General features: G+C 44.3%; 1 protein-coding gene across 2 annotated transcripts in view; it reads left to right on the plus strand.

Moving 5' to 3' along the window:
• Positions 1-20,020, plus strand: part of LOC140714316 (synaptotagmin-11) — a 79,624-nt gene that overhangs the window by 43,845 nt on the left and 15,759 nt on the right. For both annotated transcript variants that reach the window (XM_073025461.1, XM_073025460.1), the window contains exon 2: positions 4,690-5,588. In XM_073025461.1, coding sequence (XP_072881562.1) covers positions 4,690-5,588 — 899 coding nt within the window. The remainder of the gene's footprint in view (positions 1-4,689; positions 5,589-20,020) is intronic.

Below are 20,020 nucleotides of genomic sequence, written 5' to 3' on the forward strand. Positions count from 1 at the left end.
TCTGGCCTCTTATCTCTTCTCACCTGCTTATCACCTCCCCCTAGTGCCCCTCTTCCTTCCCTTTCTCCTATGGACCACTGTCCTCTCCTATCAGATTCCTTCCTCTCCAATCCTTTACCTTTCCTACCCACCTGGCTTCATCTATCACCTTCTAACTATCCTCCTTTCCCTTCCTGTATCTTTTTATTCTGGCATTTTCCACCTTCCTTTCCAGTCTCGAAGAAGGGTCTCGGCCCAAAACGTTGACTGTTTGCTCATTTCCATGGAAGCTGCCTGACCTGCTGAGCTCCTCCAGTATTTGTGTGTGTTACATGTGAAAGTAGTTGTGCTTCATTGTTTAAACATGTCTACACTGATAATATATAGATATATTCTATAGTGAAGAGGATAAATCTCTGAAATTCAATCACAAAGGGATGCATTTAAATAAAATTTTTAATGTATTTTGATCTCTTTTTTTCTCCAGTCCTGATGAAGGGTCTCAGCCTGAAATGTCAACTGTACTCTTTTCCGTAGATGCTGCCTGGCCTGTCAAGTTCCTCCAGTACTTTGTGTGTGTTGCTCGGATTTCCAGCACCTGCAGATTTTCTCTTGTCTTTTAATGTATTGTATAGTTAAATCCAAAGAGTCACATGGCACAGAGACAGACCCTTCAACCCACCATGTCCAGGCCAAACATCAACCACTCAGCTATACTAACCATATTTATCAACAGTTCTTCCATTGTCTTAAGTACTTTAGGCAGCAAAGTTAACGTAGCAGTTAGTGTAAAGCTATTACTGTCCCAATGACTTAGGTTCAATTCTGCCACTGTCTGTAAGGAGTTTGTACATTCTCATTGTGATCGTATGGGTTTCCTCCGGGTGCTCCGATTTTCTCTTGTGGTGCAAAGACGTACTGGTTAGTAGGTTAATTAGTCACATGAGTGTATTTGGACAGCATAAGATTGTTGGGCAAGAAAGGTCTGTACCATGCTGTATCTGTAAATCTCCAATACCTTAAAGATTCAAGTTATCCAGATACTGTAATTTGTAAATGCTGTGGGAGTCTCTGTATCCACCTTCTAAGAAACACCTCTGGGTGAAAATTCTCCTCACCTTCCGTGAAGCTTGTAACATGTTCAATTTCTAGCCTTTCCTAGTTTTGATGGAAGTTCATCAGCCTGAACATTAACTGTTATCCTCTCCGTAGATGTTACCTGACTTTATGGGATTTTCCAATTTTATTTCAGAATTACAGCATTTGTATCCCTTTCTTTCAAAAAGGATGCTTAATGAACCACATTGCACAGAGCAAATGACCATAAACAGTGATAACATCAAGATAATCTGCTTTAGAAATGGTGATAGGGAGAACTCCCGTACTTATCTTCAGTGAAGAACCTTGGGATTTTTATATCCATGTTAATGAGTAATTAACCTTGAGCTTTACATCTCACAGAATGCTGGAGGAACTCAGCAGTTCAGGCAGCATCTATAGAAAGAAATAAAGAATGTCCCCTAGACTCATGAAAGGTTGGATGGGCAATTAGTCTCTCTGTCTCCACCTTTCTCTCTCCCTCCACCCTTCTCCCTCCTTCCATGCTCCCTCCCCCCCTTTCCTTGTCTGTCTCTCTCCCTTCCCTACCCTCTCTCTCTCCTTCCCTGCCCTTCTCCAGTTCCCTAACCTTCTCTCCCTCTCTCCCTCTTCTCTACCCCACTCTCATTTCTTATATCCCACCTTAAAAATTATCTCCTCTCTACCCAAAAATCTTCTGGTAAGGATTGGAGTCAAATTTACCATCATATTGCAGGGTTAACTGAAATACTAAAATATACTAGAGGAACATGATGTGGAAGTTACAACACACAGAAAATGCTGGTGGAACGCAGCAGGCCAGGCAGCATCCATAGGAAGAAGTACAGTCGACGTTCGGGCCGAGACCCTTCATCAGGACACATGAGTCTGAAACGTCAACAGTGCTTCTCCCTACAGATGCTGCCTGGCCTGCTGCGTTCCACCAGCATTTTCTGTGTGTTGCTTGAATTTCCAGCATCTGTAGATTTCCTCGTGTTTGCGTGGAAGTTACAAGTTGTTTCTCACATTTGTGAGCCATGAGCTTGTATCACAGGAGCCTAGAAACAGAATCAGATTAAATATCATTGGCATATATCATGAAACTTGTTGTTTTGTGGCAGCAACACAGTGCCATATATAAATTACAATATGAAAAAATCTATGCAACACACACAAAATGCTGAAGCAACTCAGCAGGCCAGGCAGTATCTCTGGAAAAGAGTCCAGTTGATGTTTTGCACCGAGACCTTTCATCAGGACTGGAGAAAAGAAGATGAGGAGTCAGAATAAGAAGTTGGGGGAAGGGGAGGAAGTAACAGAAAGTGATAGGTGAAATTGGGAGGTGGGGGAGGGGTGAAGTAAGAGCTGGGAAGTTGATTGGTAGAAGAGATACAGGGCTGAAGAAGGGAGAGTCTGATAGGAGGATAGAAGCCATAGAAGAAAGAAAAGGGGGAGGAGCACCAGTGGGAGGTGATGGGCAGGTAAAGTGAGAGAGGGAAGGAGGAGGGCATTACCGTAAGTTTGAGAAATTGACATTCATGCCATTAGGTTGGAGGCTACCCAGACAGAGTATAAGGTGTTGCTCCTCCAACCTGTGTGTCCTCATCACGACAGTAGAGGAGGCCGTGGATTGACATGTTAGAATGGGAACGGGAAGTGGAATCAAAATGTCTGGCCACTGGGAGATCGCACTTTTTCGGGTGGATGGACTGCAGGTGCTTGGTGAAGCAGTCTCCCAATCTATGTTGGGTCTCACCGATATTGGGAGCACCGGATACGGTAGATAATCCCAACAGACTCACAGGTGAAGTGTCACCTCACCTGGAAGGACCGTTTGGGGCCCTGAATGATAGTGAGGGAGGAGGTCTAGGGGCAAGTGTAGCACTTGTTCCACTTGCAAAGATAAGTGCAAAGAGGGAGATCAGTGGGGAGGGACAAATGGACAAGGGAGTCATGTAGGGAGTGTTCTCTGTGGAAAGTAGGAAGTGGGGTGGAGGGAAAAATGTGCTTGCTGGTGGGATCCCATCGGCGATCTGGAAGCTACAGAGAATTATGTGCTGGAGGAGAAGGCTGGCGGGATGGTATGTGACGACAAGAGGAACCCTATCTCTGGTGGGGTTGCAGAGGATAGGGTGAGGGCAGACGTGTGCTAAATGGAAGAGATGCAGTTGAGTGCAGCATTGATGGTGGAGGAAGGGAACCCCCTTTCTTTTAAGAAGGAGGACATCTCCTTAGTTCTGGAATGAAAAGCCTCATCTTGAGAGCAGATGTGGCAGAGACAGAGGAATTGAGAGAAAGGGATGGTAGTTTTACAAGTAACAACATGGGAAGAGATATAGGCCAGGTAGCTGTGAAAATCAGTGGAGATATAATAGACATCAGTAGATAAGCTGTCTCCAGAGATAGAGACAGAGAGACTGAGAAAGGGGAGAGAAATGTTGGAAATGGATCAGGTAAAATTTGAAGGAGGGTGGAAGTTGGAGGCTAAGTGAATGAAGTTGACAAGTTCCACGTGGATGTAGGAAGCACCCCCATTGCAGTCATTGATGTAGTGTAGGAAAAGTGGGGGCAGCCACCAGTGTTGTCTTAGAACACGTAGCCGACAAACAGGCAGGCATAGCTGGGACCCATGCAAGTTCCCATGGAAGTGGGAGGGGCCGAAGGAGAAATTATTGAGAGTGAGGACGTTCTGCCAGATGGAACCAAGTGGTGGTGGAGGGGAACTGGTTAGGTCTGGTGTCCAGAAAGACACAGAGCTTTGAGGCTTTCCTGGTGGGGAATGGAGGTGTATAAGGACTGGATATCCATAGTGAAAATAAGATGATTGGGGCCAGGGAACTTGAAATCATTGAAAAGATCCAGAACGTGTGAAGAGTCACAGATGAAGATAGGAAGGGACTGAACCAGGGGGAATAAACTGAGTCAAAGTATACAGATATTAATTCAGTGAAGCAGGAACAAGCAGAAATAATGGGTCTACGTGGAAAGGAAGGTTTGTGGATCTTGGGTAGGAGGTGGAAATGGGAGGTGCAGGGTAAGGGAACTATGAGATTGGTGGCAGTGGATGGGAGATCCCCAGTGTTAATAAGGTCAGTGATGGTGTGGGAGACAATTGCCTGGTGCTCCTCAGTGGGGTCCTGTTCAAGGGGCAAGTAAGAGGAGGTGTCTGACAGTTGTTATCTGGCCTCAGCGAGGTAGAAGTCAGTCTGCCAGACCATTACTGCACCCCTCTTACCTGTGGATTTGATGGTAGGTTAGGATTAGTGCAGAATGAGTGGAGATTAGTGCGTTCAGAAGCAGTGAGCTTGGAATAGGAGAGATTCATTGTCTGTTCAGTAAGATGATGGATGAGGGGAAGAAGCTGTTCCTAAAAGAGTGAGCCTTCGGGCTCCTCAGCCTTCCCTCTGATGAGAAGACAACATATCCTGAGTGATGGGCCAGGGAGGCTAGTGCTCTTCATGGAGCTGGCTTGGCTGAGTTTTCAACCTTCTGCAGCTTTTACCAATCCTGTACAATGGCCCCTCCATACTAGAGCATGCAAAGCCAACTGCAATCTTAATGATTAGGTCCATAAGGTTAGGTAGGTTGTGTTCCTGTATCACTTATACATCATCATGTCTGTCTTTCGATTAGTGCCCCTCCAGGTTCTCTTTGGAGCTGGTCTGGCTTTCCTCTGCTTCTGCCTGATTGTTGGCTGTGCAATCTGCTGGCGGAAAGGAAGACGTCGGGATCCCACCAATGGAAAAGACCAGGCTCTGGAGCGGATTGTCCTGGACTCCAGTGCGGGGCTGCTTGGGAACACCAGCACGCCTGTCAAGCAGCAGTATGAGGAGGTAGAGGGCTCAGTGCTGGACTACCCACAGAGCGCGACCAGCAGCCCGCTGGACCTCGGCGGCCAGCGCCAGATCGGTCCTCGCGGAAGACCTTCCTTGCCTTCCATCCCGATTATCCAGAAGACCAGCCTGGCAAGCAAAACTAGGAGAACCCTGGAGAGACGTTGCACTTTATCGGGAGCCAGCTTGGACTTCAAAGAACCTGCTGCATTGGGAAGCTCCATGGTAAAGCCCTTGGGTCCGACATTGGGTCATTCCCACACTGCGCCGGACAGCCTCGTGGCCATGAAGTCAAAGCCAAAGCCTCTTCTGCACTTCATCCTCTACTACTCATCCTATGAGTTGACTCTAACAGTGTCCATCATTGGTATCCACAACCTCCCCAAGAAGTTTGGTGCCGGCTGTGACTCCTATGTAAGGATCCACCTCCTGCCGAAGGTCATGGAGCCACAGCAGACTGCCGTACGCAGGAAAAGCCTGAACCCTGAGTTCCGAGAGAGCTTTCAGTTCTCGGGATACACCATGGAGGAGATCAGATGTTTCAAGCTCCGTTTTGCTGCCTACGTCAAGGAGTTCCACAACCTCAAAGACACGTTTGTTGGCGAGTTGCTCTTACCCCTACAACGGGCTGACTGGAAGGTAGACATTCCCTCCACCTACAACATGGAGCTGACCACAACAAAGACAAAGCTTAAGAAGGTAAGTGTCAGTGAACAAGGTTAATGACAGATTCTTAACAGTGGAGGAACAGAGGGGCCCAAGTACATAGAGTCTTCAAATTTGCCTTGATAGTTGTTAGAAAGTCATTCTTTTTTTGGCCTTGGTTAGTCAGGGGATTCAGTTCAAGAGCTATGAAGTAATGTTGCAACTCTATAAAACGCTGACTTGGTACGTTGTGTTCAGTTCTGGTCGCCTCACTGTAGGAAGGGTGTGGGAACTTTAGAGAGGCTGCAGAGGAGATTTGCCAGAATGCTGCCTGGATTAGAGAGCATATCTTATCAGGAAAGGTTGAACCAGCTAGGGCTTTTCTCTTTGGAATGAGGGAGGATGAGAGGTGACTTGACAGGAGTATAGAAGTGGACAGGCAGCACCTTCATCCTAGGATAGCAATGGCTAATACCAAAGGACATCCTTTGAAGGTGAGTGGAAGAAGAAAGTTTATGGGAGATGTCAGAGGCAGTTTTTTACAAAGAGAGTGGTAGGTTCCTGGAATGCAGTGCCAGGTATGAAGGTAGAGGTTGATACAATAGGGACACTTCAGAGACTCTTAGACAAATGGATAAGAGAAAAATGGAGGGCTATGGATTATTAGGAGGAAAGGGTAAGATAGATTGTGAAGTAGGTTAAAAGATCGTCACAGCATCATGGTCTGAAGGGCCTATTCTGTGCTCTACTGTTCCATATTCTATGAGGTATCTGAATTGGTAATCATGAATGATGAAGCAAGTTCCTGTAGTTGCTTCAACTGAGCTCACTTCTTTCCAAAATGGTACTCCATATGCAAAGTCCATCCCTCCAGATCTTAAACTGTCAGATAGTTTTTCACACATTCTAAACACCTAATTCAGATTCACTTTACAATGCTCTATGTTGCATTATCAGAGAAAAATGAACTTCTCCCTTCTCTCTCTGATGCGCTCTAATTGAGAATATTTAAATAGGAGGTATATAATTTGATGGGAGATCAGGGAATTGAGGGCTATTGGAAACTGGCATGGAGAGGGAGATGAGACCTGGAGCAGAGCAGACAAGATCATGTTGAATGACAGGGAAGGCTTGAAGGGCTTAGAGGCCTACTGCTGCTCCTATTTCTTATATTCCCATCAAACCTGTCAGAGTGCTGTATTGGTGTGTTTAGCGTACTATATCAGACCCCCCAGGCTGCCCTCTTGGGTGGTTGTAAAACATTTAATACCCGTTCTTTCTTCTGGTCTGACCAGCGCTCATCAGCTATCTCCTTCCCCTTGGCATTCTCTCCATCTGCCCATCATCCACACGCTCCTCCCATTGGTTCCCCTCTCCTCCTCCTTCCCTTACAATGGATAGGCAAAACTACCCAGTGCATCGCTGGTACCAGCCTACCCACCATCAAGTAGATATATACAGAACTTGCTGGAGAAAAGCCAGCTACATCACAAAGGATCCCACTCACCCTGCTCATGGACTGTTAGTCATCCCACCCCCATCAGGGAGGAGGCTACGTAGCATCCATGCCAAGACCACCAGATCAAAAACAATTATTTTCCACAAGCTGTGAGGCTGATCGACTCCTTCCCCCAGTAACCTGCCCCTCCTCACCACAGCCTCCACTACCTTATCATTACCAGTCTGTCACCTTATGTACAGAGACTTTTGTGCCTCGTGTCATTTTACGGACTTACAATCAATCTACGTATATCAGCTATCTTATGTATTTATATTTATTGTGTTTTTTTATTATCGTGCTGTTCATATTATTGTGTTTTTTGTGCTACATCAGATGCAGAGTGATAATTATTTTGTTCTCCTTTACACTTGTGCACTGGAAAGGATGTTAAACAATTTTCAATCTTTTTTCTTTGCACGACCTTCCTCTTCTATCAGATTTCATTCTGCCCTTCGGTGCTTTAATCTGTCACCTCCCGGCTTCCGATAACATTCCCACACTCCCCCCTAACTCACCTACCAATCACCCCCTTGCCTAGATCCTCCTGCCACCTGCTAGCTCCTACTCCACTTTTCACACTGAATATCTCCCTCTTTCTTTCAGTCCTGATGAAGGATCTCAGCCCGAAATAACAATGGTCCACTTCCCTTGACAGATGCTGCCTCACCCACTGAGTTCCTCCAGTGTTTTGTTCATTGCTCAAGATGATGGCATCTGTAGTTTTTTGTCTCTTCAGGTCAATATTTATGCTTCAGCATTCAAATCGGATCAATAAATACATTTAGCTCAATTCTACTCACTGGGAGCATTTTGAACAGTGAACAATAATCTCACACAAATCATCCTATCAATGATCATTCTTTGAGTTGAATAAATAGCATTAGATTCATAAAAATAAATTTTAGTCCAGAAATAAAATACCTGTATTACAGATGTTAAACAGATGAAAAAACAACCAACCAAAAAAGAGTATGAACTAACGTGTCTGAAAAGGGGAAACAAACACCAGTGTCAATAGTAGTGATGCTTAACACAAATACCATCTGCTGCACTAACTCCCTTTAAAGAAGGAAATATTGTCGTCTTTATGCAGAGCATCCAATAGAAGGTTCTTAGAACTCAGTACTGTCCAGGTTAAATCATAAACACAAAGGATTTAAAGTTCAAAGTAACATTTATGATCAGAGTACATGCATGTCACCACATACAATCCTGAGATTCTTTTTCTGTGGGCATACTTAGTAAATCCATAGAACAGTCATTGTAAACATCAGCTATAAACAAACTGTGCAAATGCAGATATAAATAAAGAGCATGAAATAACAATATAACAGAGTCCTTAAATCCCCTTTTATTCAAGAGTCTGATGGTTGAGGGGTGGTTACTGTTCTTGAACCTGGTGGTGCGAGTCCTGAGGCTCTTGTACCTTCTACATGATGGCAGAGCGAGAAAAGGGTGGTGAGGATCTTTGATAATGGATGCTGCTTTTCTACATCAACGATTCATGTAGATGTGCTCAATGGTTGGGAGGGTTTTACCCACGATGTATTGGGTTGAATCCACTACCTTTTGTAGGATTTTCCACACAAAGGCATTGGTGTGCATGGGCATACCAGGCAGTAGTGCAGTCAGTCAGCACACTTTCCCTCACATGTTTATAGAAGTTTAGCAGGGTTTTTGATAACATGCCAAATCTCTGCATACTCCTGTGGAAGTAGAGGTGCTGTTGTGCTTCCTTCGCAATAATATTTATATGACGAGTCCAGGACCGGTCTGCTGAGATAGTGACACACAAGAATGTAAAGTTACTGACCTTCTCTACCTCTGATCCTCTGATGATGCCCATGGACCTCTGGTTTCCTGCTCCTGAAGTCTACAATCAGTCCCTTGGTCTTAATGACATTGAGTGAGAGGTTGTTTTTATTACACCACTCAGCCAAGTTTTCAACCTCCCTCTTGTATATGATGCATCACCCTCTTGGATACAGCCCACAACAGTAGTGTCATCAGCAAACTTGTACATGGTGTTGGAGGGGTTCTGCAGATGTCGGAAATCTATGAGCGACACACACAAAATGCTAGAGGAACTCAGCAGGTCAAGGGCAGCATTTATAGAGAAGAATAACCAGTCAAGGCCCTTCATTGGGACTGGGATGGAAAGGGGCAGAAGCCAGAATAAGAAGGTGGGGGCAGGGAAAGAAGTGCACACTGGCAGGTGACAGGTGAGACCAGGTGAGGGGGAAGGTGAGTGGGTGGGTGAAGTAAGGAGCCTGCAGGTGATAGGTGGAAGAGGTAAAGGGCTGAAGAAGAAGGAGTGGACAGCAGACCTCTTCCACCAATTGCTTCCCAGCTTCTTACTTCATACTCCTCCCCTATCCACCCACTTCCCACTCACCTGCCATTTTCTATTCATTACCATCCCATGAAGGGTCACAGTACAAAATATCAACTGTTTATTCCTCTCCTTAGATGCTGCCTGACCTCCAGCATTTTGTATATATTGCTGGTGCTGAATGTCTGAAATAACAAAAATACTGGAAACATTCACGAGGTTGGGCAGCTTCCTGGTGGGAGAAACAGAGTAAATGTTCTCGGACACTTTAATTCTCTGTCCTGAGCCCACTCTGACCTCTCCATCTTTCGCCTCCTATACTGTTCCAGTAGAGCTCAGTATAAGCTCATCTCCTCATCTCCTGGCAACACAATACAACCTTCCAAAGCCAACAATGAATTCAACAGTATCAGATCGTCAGCTAATCCATCACACAGCACACAGTTTCATCATTCACTTTGTGTTTCATTCACTTCCTCCAACTTATCCATCTGTCAGAAACCACATTTTGTTACCCACCACGTTCACTACTCTCCCTCCGAACTGCCCCATCACCATTTTTGTTCAGCAATCTCTCCTGGTCTTCCTTCTTCTCCCATCCCTTCCCACCAATCATACCCTCCCCTCGCCCCGCCTTACCATACCCCTTTCTTTGTAAATTAGAGCTTCTTTCTAACTTCTCACAGTCCCAAGGTAAGGTCGCCCACTTGAAATTCAGGAACTTGAAGAACTCAGCAGTTCAGGCAGCATCTTTGGAACAGAATAAACAGCCAATGTTTTGGGCCAAGGCCCTTCATCAGGACCCTTTATTAGGAGTCATATGAAGGGTCTCGTCCAGAAACATCGACTCTTTATCCTTTCTGTAGATGATGCTACTTCATTACCCCTCTCCCACCCATCTGGCATCACCTATCATCTCCCAGCTCGTCCTCCTTCCCCTCCCCCACCTTCTCATTCCATCTTCTTCCCCCTTCCTCTCCAGTCCTGAAAGGCCAACTGTTTATTCGTTTCCATAGATGCTGCCTGATCTGCTGAGTTCCTCTGGCACATTTTGTGTGTGTTGCTCTGGATTTCCAGCATCTTCAGAATCTCTTGTGTTTATAAAACTAATCTTCAATCTACTTCGTTATGATCTTGCACCTTATCTTAATGCTTGCAACACACTTTCTCTGTGGTTGTTGTAGTCGATTCAGGTTTCTGTTTTTGACTTACCTTGTACTATGTTCTATGTACTATGAAGATGTTCTATAGGTCAGTTGTGGAGAGCGCCCTCTTCTTTGTGGTGGCGTGTTGGGGAGGAAGCATTAAGAAGAGGGACGCCTCACGTCTTAATAAGCTGGTAAGGAAGGCGGGCTCTGTCGTGGGCAAAGTACTGGAGAGTTTAACATCGGTAGCTGAGCGAAGGGCGCTGAGTAGGCTACGGTCAATTATGGATAACTCTGAACATCCTCTACATAGCACCATCCAGAGACAGAGAAGCAGTTTCAGAGACAGGTTACTATCGATGCAATGCTCCTCAGACAGGATGAAGAGGTCAATACTCCCCAATGCCATTAGGCTTTACAATTCTACCGCCAGGACTTAAGAACTTTTTAAAAGCTATTATTAATGCTTTTTGAGATAGTGATTTAGATGTATATCATATTTTTTTACTGAGTTAAGTATTGTATGTAATTAGTTTTGCTACAACAAGTGTATGGGACATTGGAAAAAAGTTGAATATCCCCACGGGGATGAATAAAGTATCTATCTATCTATCTATCTACTACCTCACTGCACTGTGCAATGATCTGATCTGTATGAACAGTATGCAAGATATGCTTTCACTGTACCTTGGTATACGTATCAATAATGAACCAAGTTGCTGCATATACATTATGTTTGCAAAGGGAATTGTGTGGCGGGCAATCCTTCATCAAAAACTGAGAGACTTTTAACTTCCGGCTTGTAGGACGTGCCAAGGGCACTGGATTTTAACACGTTACTGTTTATTCTAGATTACTTTTCTTTGCAATGTTTGCTCATTGTAACAGCCCATTCAGGATCTGTGCTCTGACGTCAGTAGATTATCATGATATAATTACATTCACATTTATGCCTTGCTTTATCACATTGAAAATACACCGGGGACCTGCTATGAAGTTCAGTAATTAAGCCTCTGGACAATATTTCCCACACTTCAGTTTTCACTCGCTGTCCTCCTGGTCCCTGTGGTCCCATTCCCCACCCCCACCCCCCCCCCCCCCACCCCCCACCACCCGCCAATCCTCCACATTCAAGTCATTTCATCCAGCAGACACTCCTTCAGGATTTAAGACTCAAGATTCAAGATCAATTAATCTCATTTCTGGTACATGTGCAAAGGAGAACAAAATAATTGTTAATTCAGATTCAATACAGCACAATAAAAACAGTAAGATAAAGAACACAATATAAAAATAATGCAATAAATATCAATACATAAGAGAGCTAATGTACATAGATGGATGAAGTGTACGTAAAGTGACGCTAGGTACAGGAGTGACTCTACCTAAGGTGACTGACAAGAAATGATAAAGTTGTAGGGGTTGGGTGTGTGGAGATGTTGATCAGCCTTACTACTTGGGGATAAAAACTGTTTTTGAGTCTGGTGGTCCTAGCGTAGATTCTATGTAGCCTCCTCCCACACGGGCTGCATGGTAGCATTGCTATTACAGCACCAGCAATCCAGATTCATTTCCTGCTGTGCTCTGTAAGGAGTCTACACGTTCTCCCTGTGAGCACGTGGGTTTCTTCCGGACGTACCAGTTTCCTCCCACATGCCAAAGGCGTATGGGTTAGTTGGTTAATTGGTCACAGGGGTGCAATTGGGCAGCATGGGCTTGTTGGGCTGGAGGGGCCTTTTACTGTGCTGTATCTCTAAACTAAAATAAAATCAAGGAAAAATAATTATGGACACTACCTACCCTTCAAAGTGTCTATTCCAAAAGCTCCCTTGTGGGAAGTGCCATAAAGCTATCGAAACAGTAAAAAACAACTTCATGTTATTTTAAAAACTTCTTGCCCCAGGCAGTTAATCTGATCAACCATTCTCGTTAGCCCCCCACCTCCCTCTATCTGTTACCTCAAGAACTGCGGTGCACTAAAAACACTTTAAACCACTTTTTATAATGCTGGTATTTACGTGTCTAAGCACATTTTATTCGATTTCTATCCCTTAACCTCTACTTTTGTTTTTTATATAATTCTTTATAGTTGGTAAATTATGTTGTTTTTGCTGCATATCATGCCTGACCAACACACCACAGCAATCCCTAATACTACGACTAATAATAAATGTGTATGGTGAATAAAGTTGGTCCTTGATCATCGATTCCAATCAAGAGATGGAAGCAGTGCTGAGGAGGCTAGCAGTTTTTATTGCCTACCCTTGTTTGTCCCTGAGAAGGTAATACATAAGATCACAAGAAAATAAAATGAGATTGTGAGCTGTGGGTTAGAAAAGTTCAGTCTTCTAACCTGAAGTTCAAAAGAAGCTCAGTTCAAGAGTCGTCTTGAAATGATAATGAATGAAGAGAGAGGTTATGGGAAGAAATTCAGTAGGTCCCAACAGTGGAGTAGTTATTATTAAGTCAAAGTCAAAGTAAATTTATTATTAAAGTTGTGGTAACTTCTACTTTACAAAAGGACCACTTGACAATTTTACGGCCAAAGGAATATCTTTATCAGGGACGGCAAATGATTTTTACAGTACAGAGGCTTTGAGGTACCTCGTGCGGCCTGGGTGGTGGAACTATATACAATGCATACTGGGAACAAAACCCCGTCAACCCCAGAGCCAGCCTCTTCTTACCAACGGCTTCCTGATTAGTATTAGCTTACTTTTAATAATACTCACATTACAACACTTCTCCCCCTTTAACATCCAACATTCCCCAAGTATAAGAGAACTGGGAAATAAAAACAGTGGTCTCATTAGCAACCGGTTACCAATACAAAACATCTAAAAAATGTGGCAAATTCAACATTCAATCTAACAACAACAAAAAATACTATGCAATCAAAGATTCAGTCTGTCAGGAGGTTGCGAAGGCACTGCGATCTACGCACTACCCCCGGTGATCCAGTAGGCATCACTGGTGAGGATGTTTTGGGTGGATCTGGTGTTTGGGGGATGAGAGGGGTCTGTGTGTCCGCGTGAGAATGTCCATCCTCTTCAGGGGACTCTGCCCCCTCTGCCAGCATCCCTCACTGGCAAAGTCACTGGTGGACATGCTTCCCCAGTAGTCTGTCTCATCATTGGAAACTCCATGGAACTGTCTACCTCTGAGCTGGAATCACGACACAAGCGCACATGGTCCTGATGTCTGCGGAAAACACTCCCATCAGTCAGCTTAACAACTTAGGATACTGGACCACTCTGCTTAAGAATAACCCCAGGTAGCCATTGCTGTTTGTTGCTACTGCTTAAGTTTCTCACATAGACATTGTCATCCAGTTCTAACTGTCTCTCTCGTGCATGTTGATCATGTCTCTCCTTCTGCTTTTCCTGTTTTCTCTCCACTTTTGCCTCCTGTCCGGGTGCAGTAGGTCCAATCTTGACTTGGGCCTACGCCCCATCTGGATCTCTGCTGGAGTGCGTGCAGTCGTAGTCTGCGGCGTGAGGTGGTATTTAAACAGGAAACGTGAAAGCGGGGTACTAAGAGAGTCCCCTGTCATCCGCTTCAGGCCTTCCTTCACTGTCTGAACAGCCCGCTCAGCCAAAGCATTTGAGGCTGGGTGGAAAGGGGACGGTCGAATGTGATGAATGCCATTCTGCTGCATGAACTCACCAAACAGCTCACTGCTGAACCTCGGGCCATTATCAGTGACCAGAGTGTTAGGCAACCCGTGGACTGCAAACGCTTGCCTCATCCGTTTCCACCCCAAACGTGTTGTAGGCACACGCTGCCTCCTCGTCTGCTTCTTCTAGGTGGTGTGTGGCTGCCTGAGTCTGTTGAGCTTTCCTCTGCCCAGGCTCAACCTTACCCTTTATGCTCCTGCACTTTCTAGCTAAATGTCCCTTTTTGCTACAAGCATGGCAGACAGTATCTTTGAATTTGCAAACATTTGCATAGTGCATCCCTCCACGCCGAAAACATTCCACCTGCTTTGCCTGTTTACCTGTCTCCCTCCTGACTTGGAGCACTGCCGCCAACTGTGACCCCCCATGTCCTTTCTGGATATCCTTGGCATTATTAGCAGCCATCTCCATGCCTTGGGAAATCTCTGGGGCTTTCTTGAAAGTCAACGGTGGGGTTTCCCCCAACAAGTGGCGTCGTACAGCGTCATTATTAATGCCGCATACTAATCTATCACAGAGCATGTCATCCAACACGCCTCCAAAATCGCAATGCTCCGAAGCTGCTTGGCCACAAAATTAGCCACAGACTGACCTGGCTTCCTGAAATGGCTGTGAAACTTGAACCATTGGACTATCACCAAAGGTTTCGGATTGTGGTGGTTCTCCATGAACTTGATCTGTTCATCATATGGAATTTCTCCCGGTTTCCGTGGTGTGGCTAACTTCCTTATCAACTTGTACGTCTTAGCCCCACACACACTCAGGAGAATAGAACGCTCCTTAGCCTCCTCAGTAATTCCATTAACACAGAAAAAGTGTCCCATCCTTTCCTCATACTCCAGCCAGTCCTCGAACCCCTCCACAAGTTCACTAATAGCCCCGAATGTGAGGCTCCTTGTCTGCTCACAGCTCCTGTTCGAAACATGCCGACACGTCCACAAAGCCAGGTCACCTCGTCGCCAAAAATACGTGGTAACTTCTACTTTACAAAAGGACCACGTGACAATTTAATGGCCAAAAGAACATCTTTATCTGGGACGGCAAATGATATTTACAATACAGAGGCTTTGAGGTACCTCGTGCGGCCTGGGTGGTGGAACTGTATACAATGCATACCGGAAATAAAACCCGCCAACCCCGGAACCAGCCCCTTGTTACCAGCAGCTTCCCGATTAGTATTAACTTACTTTTAATGATACTCACATTGCAACAAAAGTATTTAAATGTTACCATATACAACCCTGAGATTCATTTAAGATTAAAGATAAAATATAGCCAACATGGTAAGTTAGTTACCTTGAGATTCATTTTGAATTAAAGGATAATATATACCATATATTATAAGGTAGTCACCATATACTATCTTGACATTCATTTGGAAAGAACATTGGATTTATAAAATATTGGGATTAAGGAAGAGTCCAACAGTTCATGGAGATCTCAAAATGAAGCAGAATTGGAAAGGTTTACAGAGAGGTGGCAGGTGCAATGAAAGCTGAGTACAAAAAAAGTATTTATCAGAACCTATCACAATCTGAAAGTAATTCACCACCAGTGAAGCTCCTCGTAAGTACAGTCACTGCTATGGTGTAGGAGATGCCCCAGCCAATGCGTGCACGAGCCGGCAATGTGATAATGGTCAGTTGGTAATGTTATGGAGAATCAGTGCTGCACAGAACCCTCACCTGACGTAATTTCCTCTCTGTACGTGTTTTCCACTGATACAGTTGATGGTGTGGGCATATTTGTAAACAGCAATATAAAGATAATTTAAACCCATTGCTTTTCTTTATTATACGTCACCCCACTACACAGAGCCGGATCAGAAATCTGCTCTTGTGTTCATCAACTTGGGTAAATAATTCATAACTGTGAATCTACATGAATTATTAGCCAGCTCCTGGTTATTTTTAGATAGCATGCATAGTATATTTTATCAATTGGCTTGTGTCATCCTGGATAGAAAAACATTAGTTTTTTTTGTGACGCACTTTGTTCCCACTCGGGGAGCTGGTTTTCTTCCACTACTGTCTTGGCACATTTGAATAGCTGTTTATCTTGTCATTGTTTGTGTTAATTTTATATTCATCTCACTAAGGGCCATTGCAACACATCTGTTTTTGTAGTACCGGTTATGACATAGCACCGTATTTAAGGTCCTTTCATAAACACAGTTTTGAATTGTAATTACCTTTGTAATGTAGGTCGTACTTGACTGATTCATTCACCACAAGTTTCCACCAACAGCCGTTTGATTATCTCCACATTGCTTCCTTAGTGCCCATTGATCAAGGGATAAAATTTGATCTAGACACTAGGAATCTAAAATGCTGGGGGTTCCCAACTGGTCATCCAGCATCCATGGGGAGAGAAACAGGGTCAATGTTTTAGGTCACGGACCCTTCTCGTAAAGTGAGAAAATGAATGTGTTAAATTGCAGGGAGAGGTATGCCCCTGCTCTTTTCTAGAGTGCAAATCCTTGCCAACATGTGAATGCCAGCACTTGTGAGTGGTGAGGCAGTGTGTCCCTCTACTTTGCAGGCTAGTGTAGGTGAGGGCACTTGCTTTTGGTTTCAACACACAATGACTTAAACAATATGAAGCCAAGGAAATGCTGGCTGTGACAGATTGTGTTTAGTTCAAAGATATGATTGAATGCATAGGCAAGAATATAAAGGGACAAAGTCAGTGACAAAGGGGTCTGAGGTCAGGAAATGGACCTCAGGTGTTGTGGACTGTTCAGTGAACCTGGATGATGATTACAGATCACTGTCCCTAGGGAGAAAAGACACTTCATTGTCCATCCCCCATCCATTACCAGACAGTGGGGGCAAGGGTCTGTGCCAACGAGGAGGTATTGATATTGATGATGTACCAAGATACAGTGTAAAGCTGGTCTTGCATACAGTTCATACAGATCAAATCATGTACAAAGCATTACACAGTGCATTGAGGTAGAACAAGATAAAATAATAGAAGAAAGTAGATTAAAGTGTAACAGCTACAGAGAAAGTACAGTACAGGTAAACAATAAGTCAAGTCAAGTAAACTTTTATTGTCATTTCGACCATAATGGCTGGTACAGTACATAGTAAAAATGAGACAACGTTTTTCAGGACCATGGTGTTACATGACACAGTACAAAAAACTAGACTGAACTACGTAATAAAAAAAACAACACAGAGAAAGCTACACTAGACTACAGACCTACCCAGGACTGCATAAAGTGCACAAAAACAGTGCAGGCATTACAATAAATAATAAACAGGACAGTAGGGCAAGGTGTCAGTCCAAGCTTCGGGTATTGAGGAGTCTGATGGCTTGGGGGAAGAAACTGTTACATAGTCTGGTCGTGAGAGCCCGAATGCTTCAGAGCCTTTTCCCAGACGGCAGGAGGGAGAAGAGATTGTATGAGGGGTGCATGGGGTCCTTCATAATGCTGTTTGCTTTGCGGATGCAGCGAGTAGTGTAAATGTCCGTGATGGCAGGAAGAGTCCATCTTTAACATACAAGCACTCCGTTCAAGAGCCTGATAACAGCTGTCCTTGAGCCTGGTGGTACATGCTTTCAGGCTTTTGTGTCTTCTGCCTGACAGGAAAGGGGAGACGAGAGAATGTCTGGGTAGATGGAGTCTTTCCAGAGTTTCATAAAGTTGAAATATTGCCTCCTGGCTATCGAATGCATTCCCTTGACTAATAAAGGCCAACACACCATACACCTTTTTAACCACCCAATCAACTTGCACGGCAACTTCGATCTATAGGCATTCCTCCACACTGCTAAGGATCCTGTATTCTGCTTCAAGTTGAATATTCCAAACTGTATTACTTCAGACTTTGTCTACATCTCACTGCCTGGGAGAGTGGTGGATGTAGAAGCCCTCTCAGTATTTAGAACTAAAATATCTACATGATGAGTGACTTTCAGGGTTACAGACTGAGATCTGGGGTGTGGATGGTGAGACTTGGCTGATTATTTCTTTTCCAGCCTTCATGGAGACAGTGGACCAGCAAGTCTTTTTCAGTGCTCTAAATCTCTGCTGTGCAATGATCTCACAGCTCCCATCCCATCTGGTGAGGTTGCTGAAGGTGCTGGAGGATTCACAGTCTTGAAGGTGCTGGGATGGACACTTTGCGATTGATTGGCATTCGTACTTATTAACCATTCAGACACCCAAAGTAAAAGTAGAAAATGCTGGAAATGAAATGTTAACCATGTTTCTCTTCCCACAGACGCTGCCTGACCTGCTGACTGTTTCTGGTACTTTTTAAAATGTTTGATTTCTAGCATCTGCAGTTTATTTGTAATTTTCATTCAGATACTCAGTGATTCGCAGTGGCAATGGTCATATTGGAAGGCACACTTGCCAACAACTTGGTTGTGGAACTCTTTCAAAAAATCACATGGTATCAACTCTGAAACAGTCATAGATTTACATAGAGAGTTAGACAGGAGTTACAATAGGGAAAGGGTGAAAAGATTCTCCTTGGAACAAATTTGGTTGAAGTGCAACCTTCCAGATGGACGAGGGAACTTTTGAAAGCATAGGTAGGTAATAATCTAGTTAAGAATGAGAGAGCTTCTAAAAGTACAGGCAGGTAATAATCTAGATAAGAACTCAAGGGCTTTCAAAAGTGTAGGCTATCAATAAATGGAACACAAGGAATTGCAGATGTGGGATCTGGAGCAAGAAACAATCAGATGGAGAAACTCACCAGGGAGCAGCTTCTGTAGAAAGAAAGGAATTATTGACGTTTTGGGTCTGACGTGGGGTTTTGACCTGAAACATCGACAATTCCTTTACTCCCACAGATACTTGCTTGACCTATTAAGTTGCTACCGCAGATTGCTGCTGCAGGTAATAAATGCCAGTGTAGTGCATCAGTAGCATGATGCTATTGCATCTCGGGGTATTCCGGTGTTCAGAGTTCAATTCCCACGCAGATCTGTGAGGACTCTCTGTACTTCCTCCCTGTGGAATGCGCGGGCTTTCTGCAGGTCCTCCAGTTTCCTCCACAGACCAAAGACATACTGGGTAGGTTAACTGGTCATTGCAAATTGTCCCGTGATTAGGTTAGGGTTAAGAGGGGTTGAGAGGTTGCGGGGGATGGCATGGCTTGAAGGGGCAGAAAGGCCTGTACTGCTAAATAAACTACTCCTGCTGCCATGAGCCAATCATCAGACACTCATAGAGTTATACAGCTTGGAAGCAAGCCCTTCAGCCCAACTCATCCATGCCAACCAAGATTCCATCTAAGCGAGTAGCAGTTGTCCCATTTGACCCCAATCCCTCTAAATCTTTCTTATCCATGTTCCCGTCCAAATGTTTTCTCTAAGGGTCTCTAGGTTTAAAACCAGTTGTGAGAGATCGAGGGGGACATGGGGAGATGCCCCGTGCACACTTATTGCAACAGGTAAGGAGTATATTTAGCCTATTAGATCAATGTTAGCTTTCTTGGAGGAAATCTCATTTGTTTCAATTCCACCTTATTCTCTCACACTTTGATTAATTTCCCTTCAATTCTTCAACCGATTATCTCTACTGAGAGGTAATGTTCAGAAGCTGATTAACCTATCAAAAAATCTTTGGGATGTGTGAGGAAACCAGAATGCCTGGAAAGGGAACTCATTAGAAGAACCTGCAAACTCCACACAGACAGCAGCCGAGGTCAGGTTTGAACTTAGGCCCCTTTGAGGTGTGAAGCAACAATGATGACCAGTGTGTCACCCAGGAATGTGGGATGTTTTCCCTAAAGGATTTCTGTATCATCTTAATAGAAAAGGCACAAGATTCTGCAGATGCTGGAAATCTTGATTGGAAGTGTTCCTGA

Source organism: Hemitrygon akajei, chromosome 21 (genome assembly GCF_048418815.1).
Source record: "Hemitrygon akajei chromosome 21, sHemAka1.3, whole genome shotgun sequence".
In the NCBI taxonomy this organism is placed as follows: domain Eukaryota; kingdom Metazoa; phylum Chordata; class Chondrichthyes; order Myliobatiformes; family Dasyatidae; genus Hemitrygon; species Hemitrygon akajei.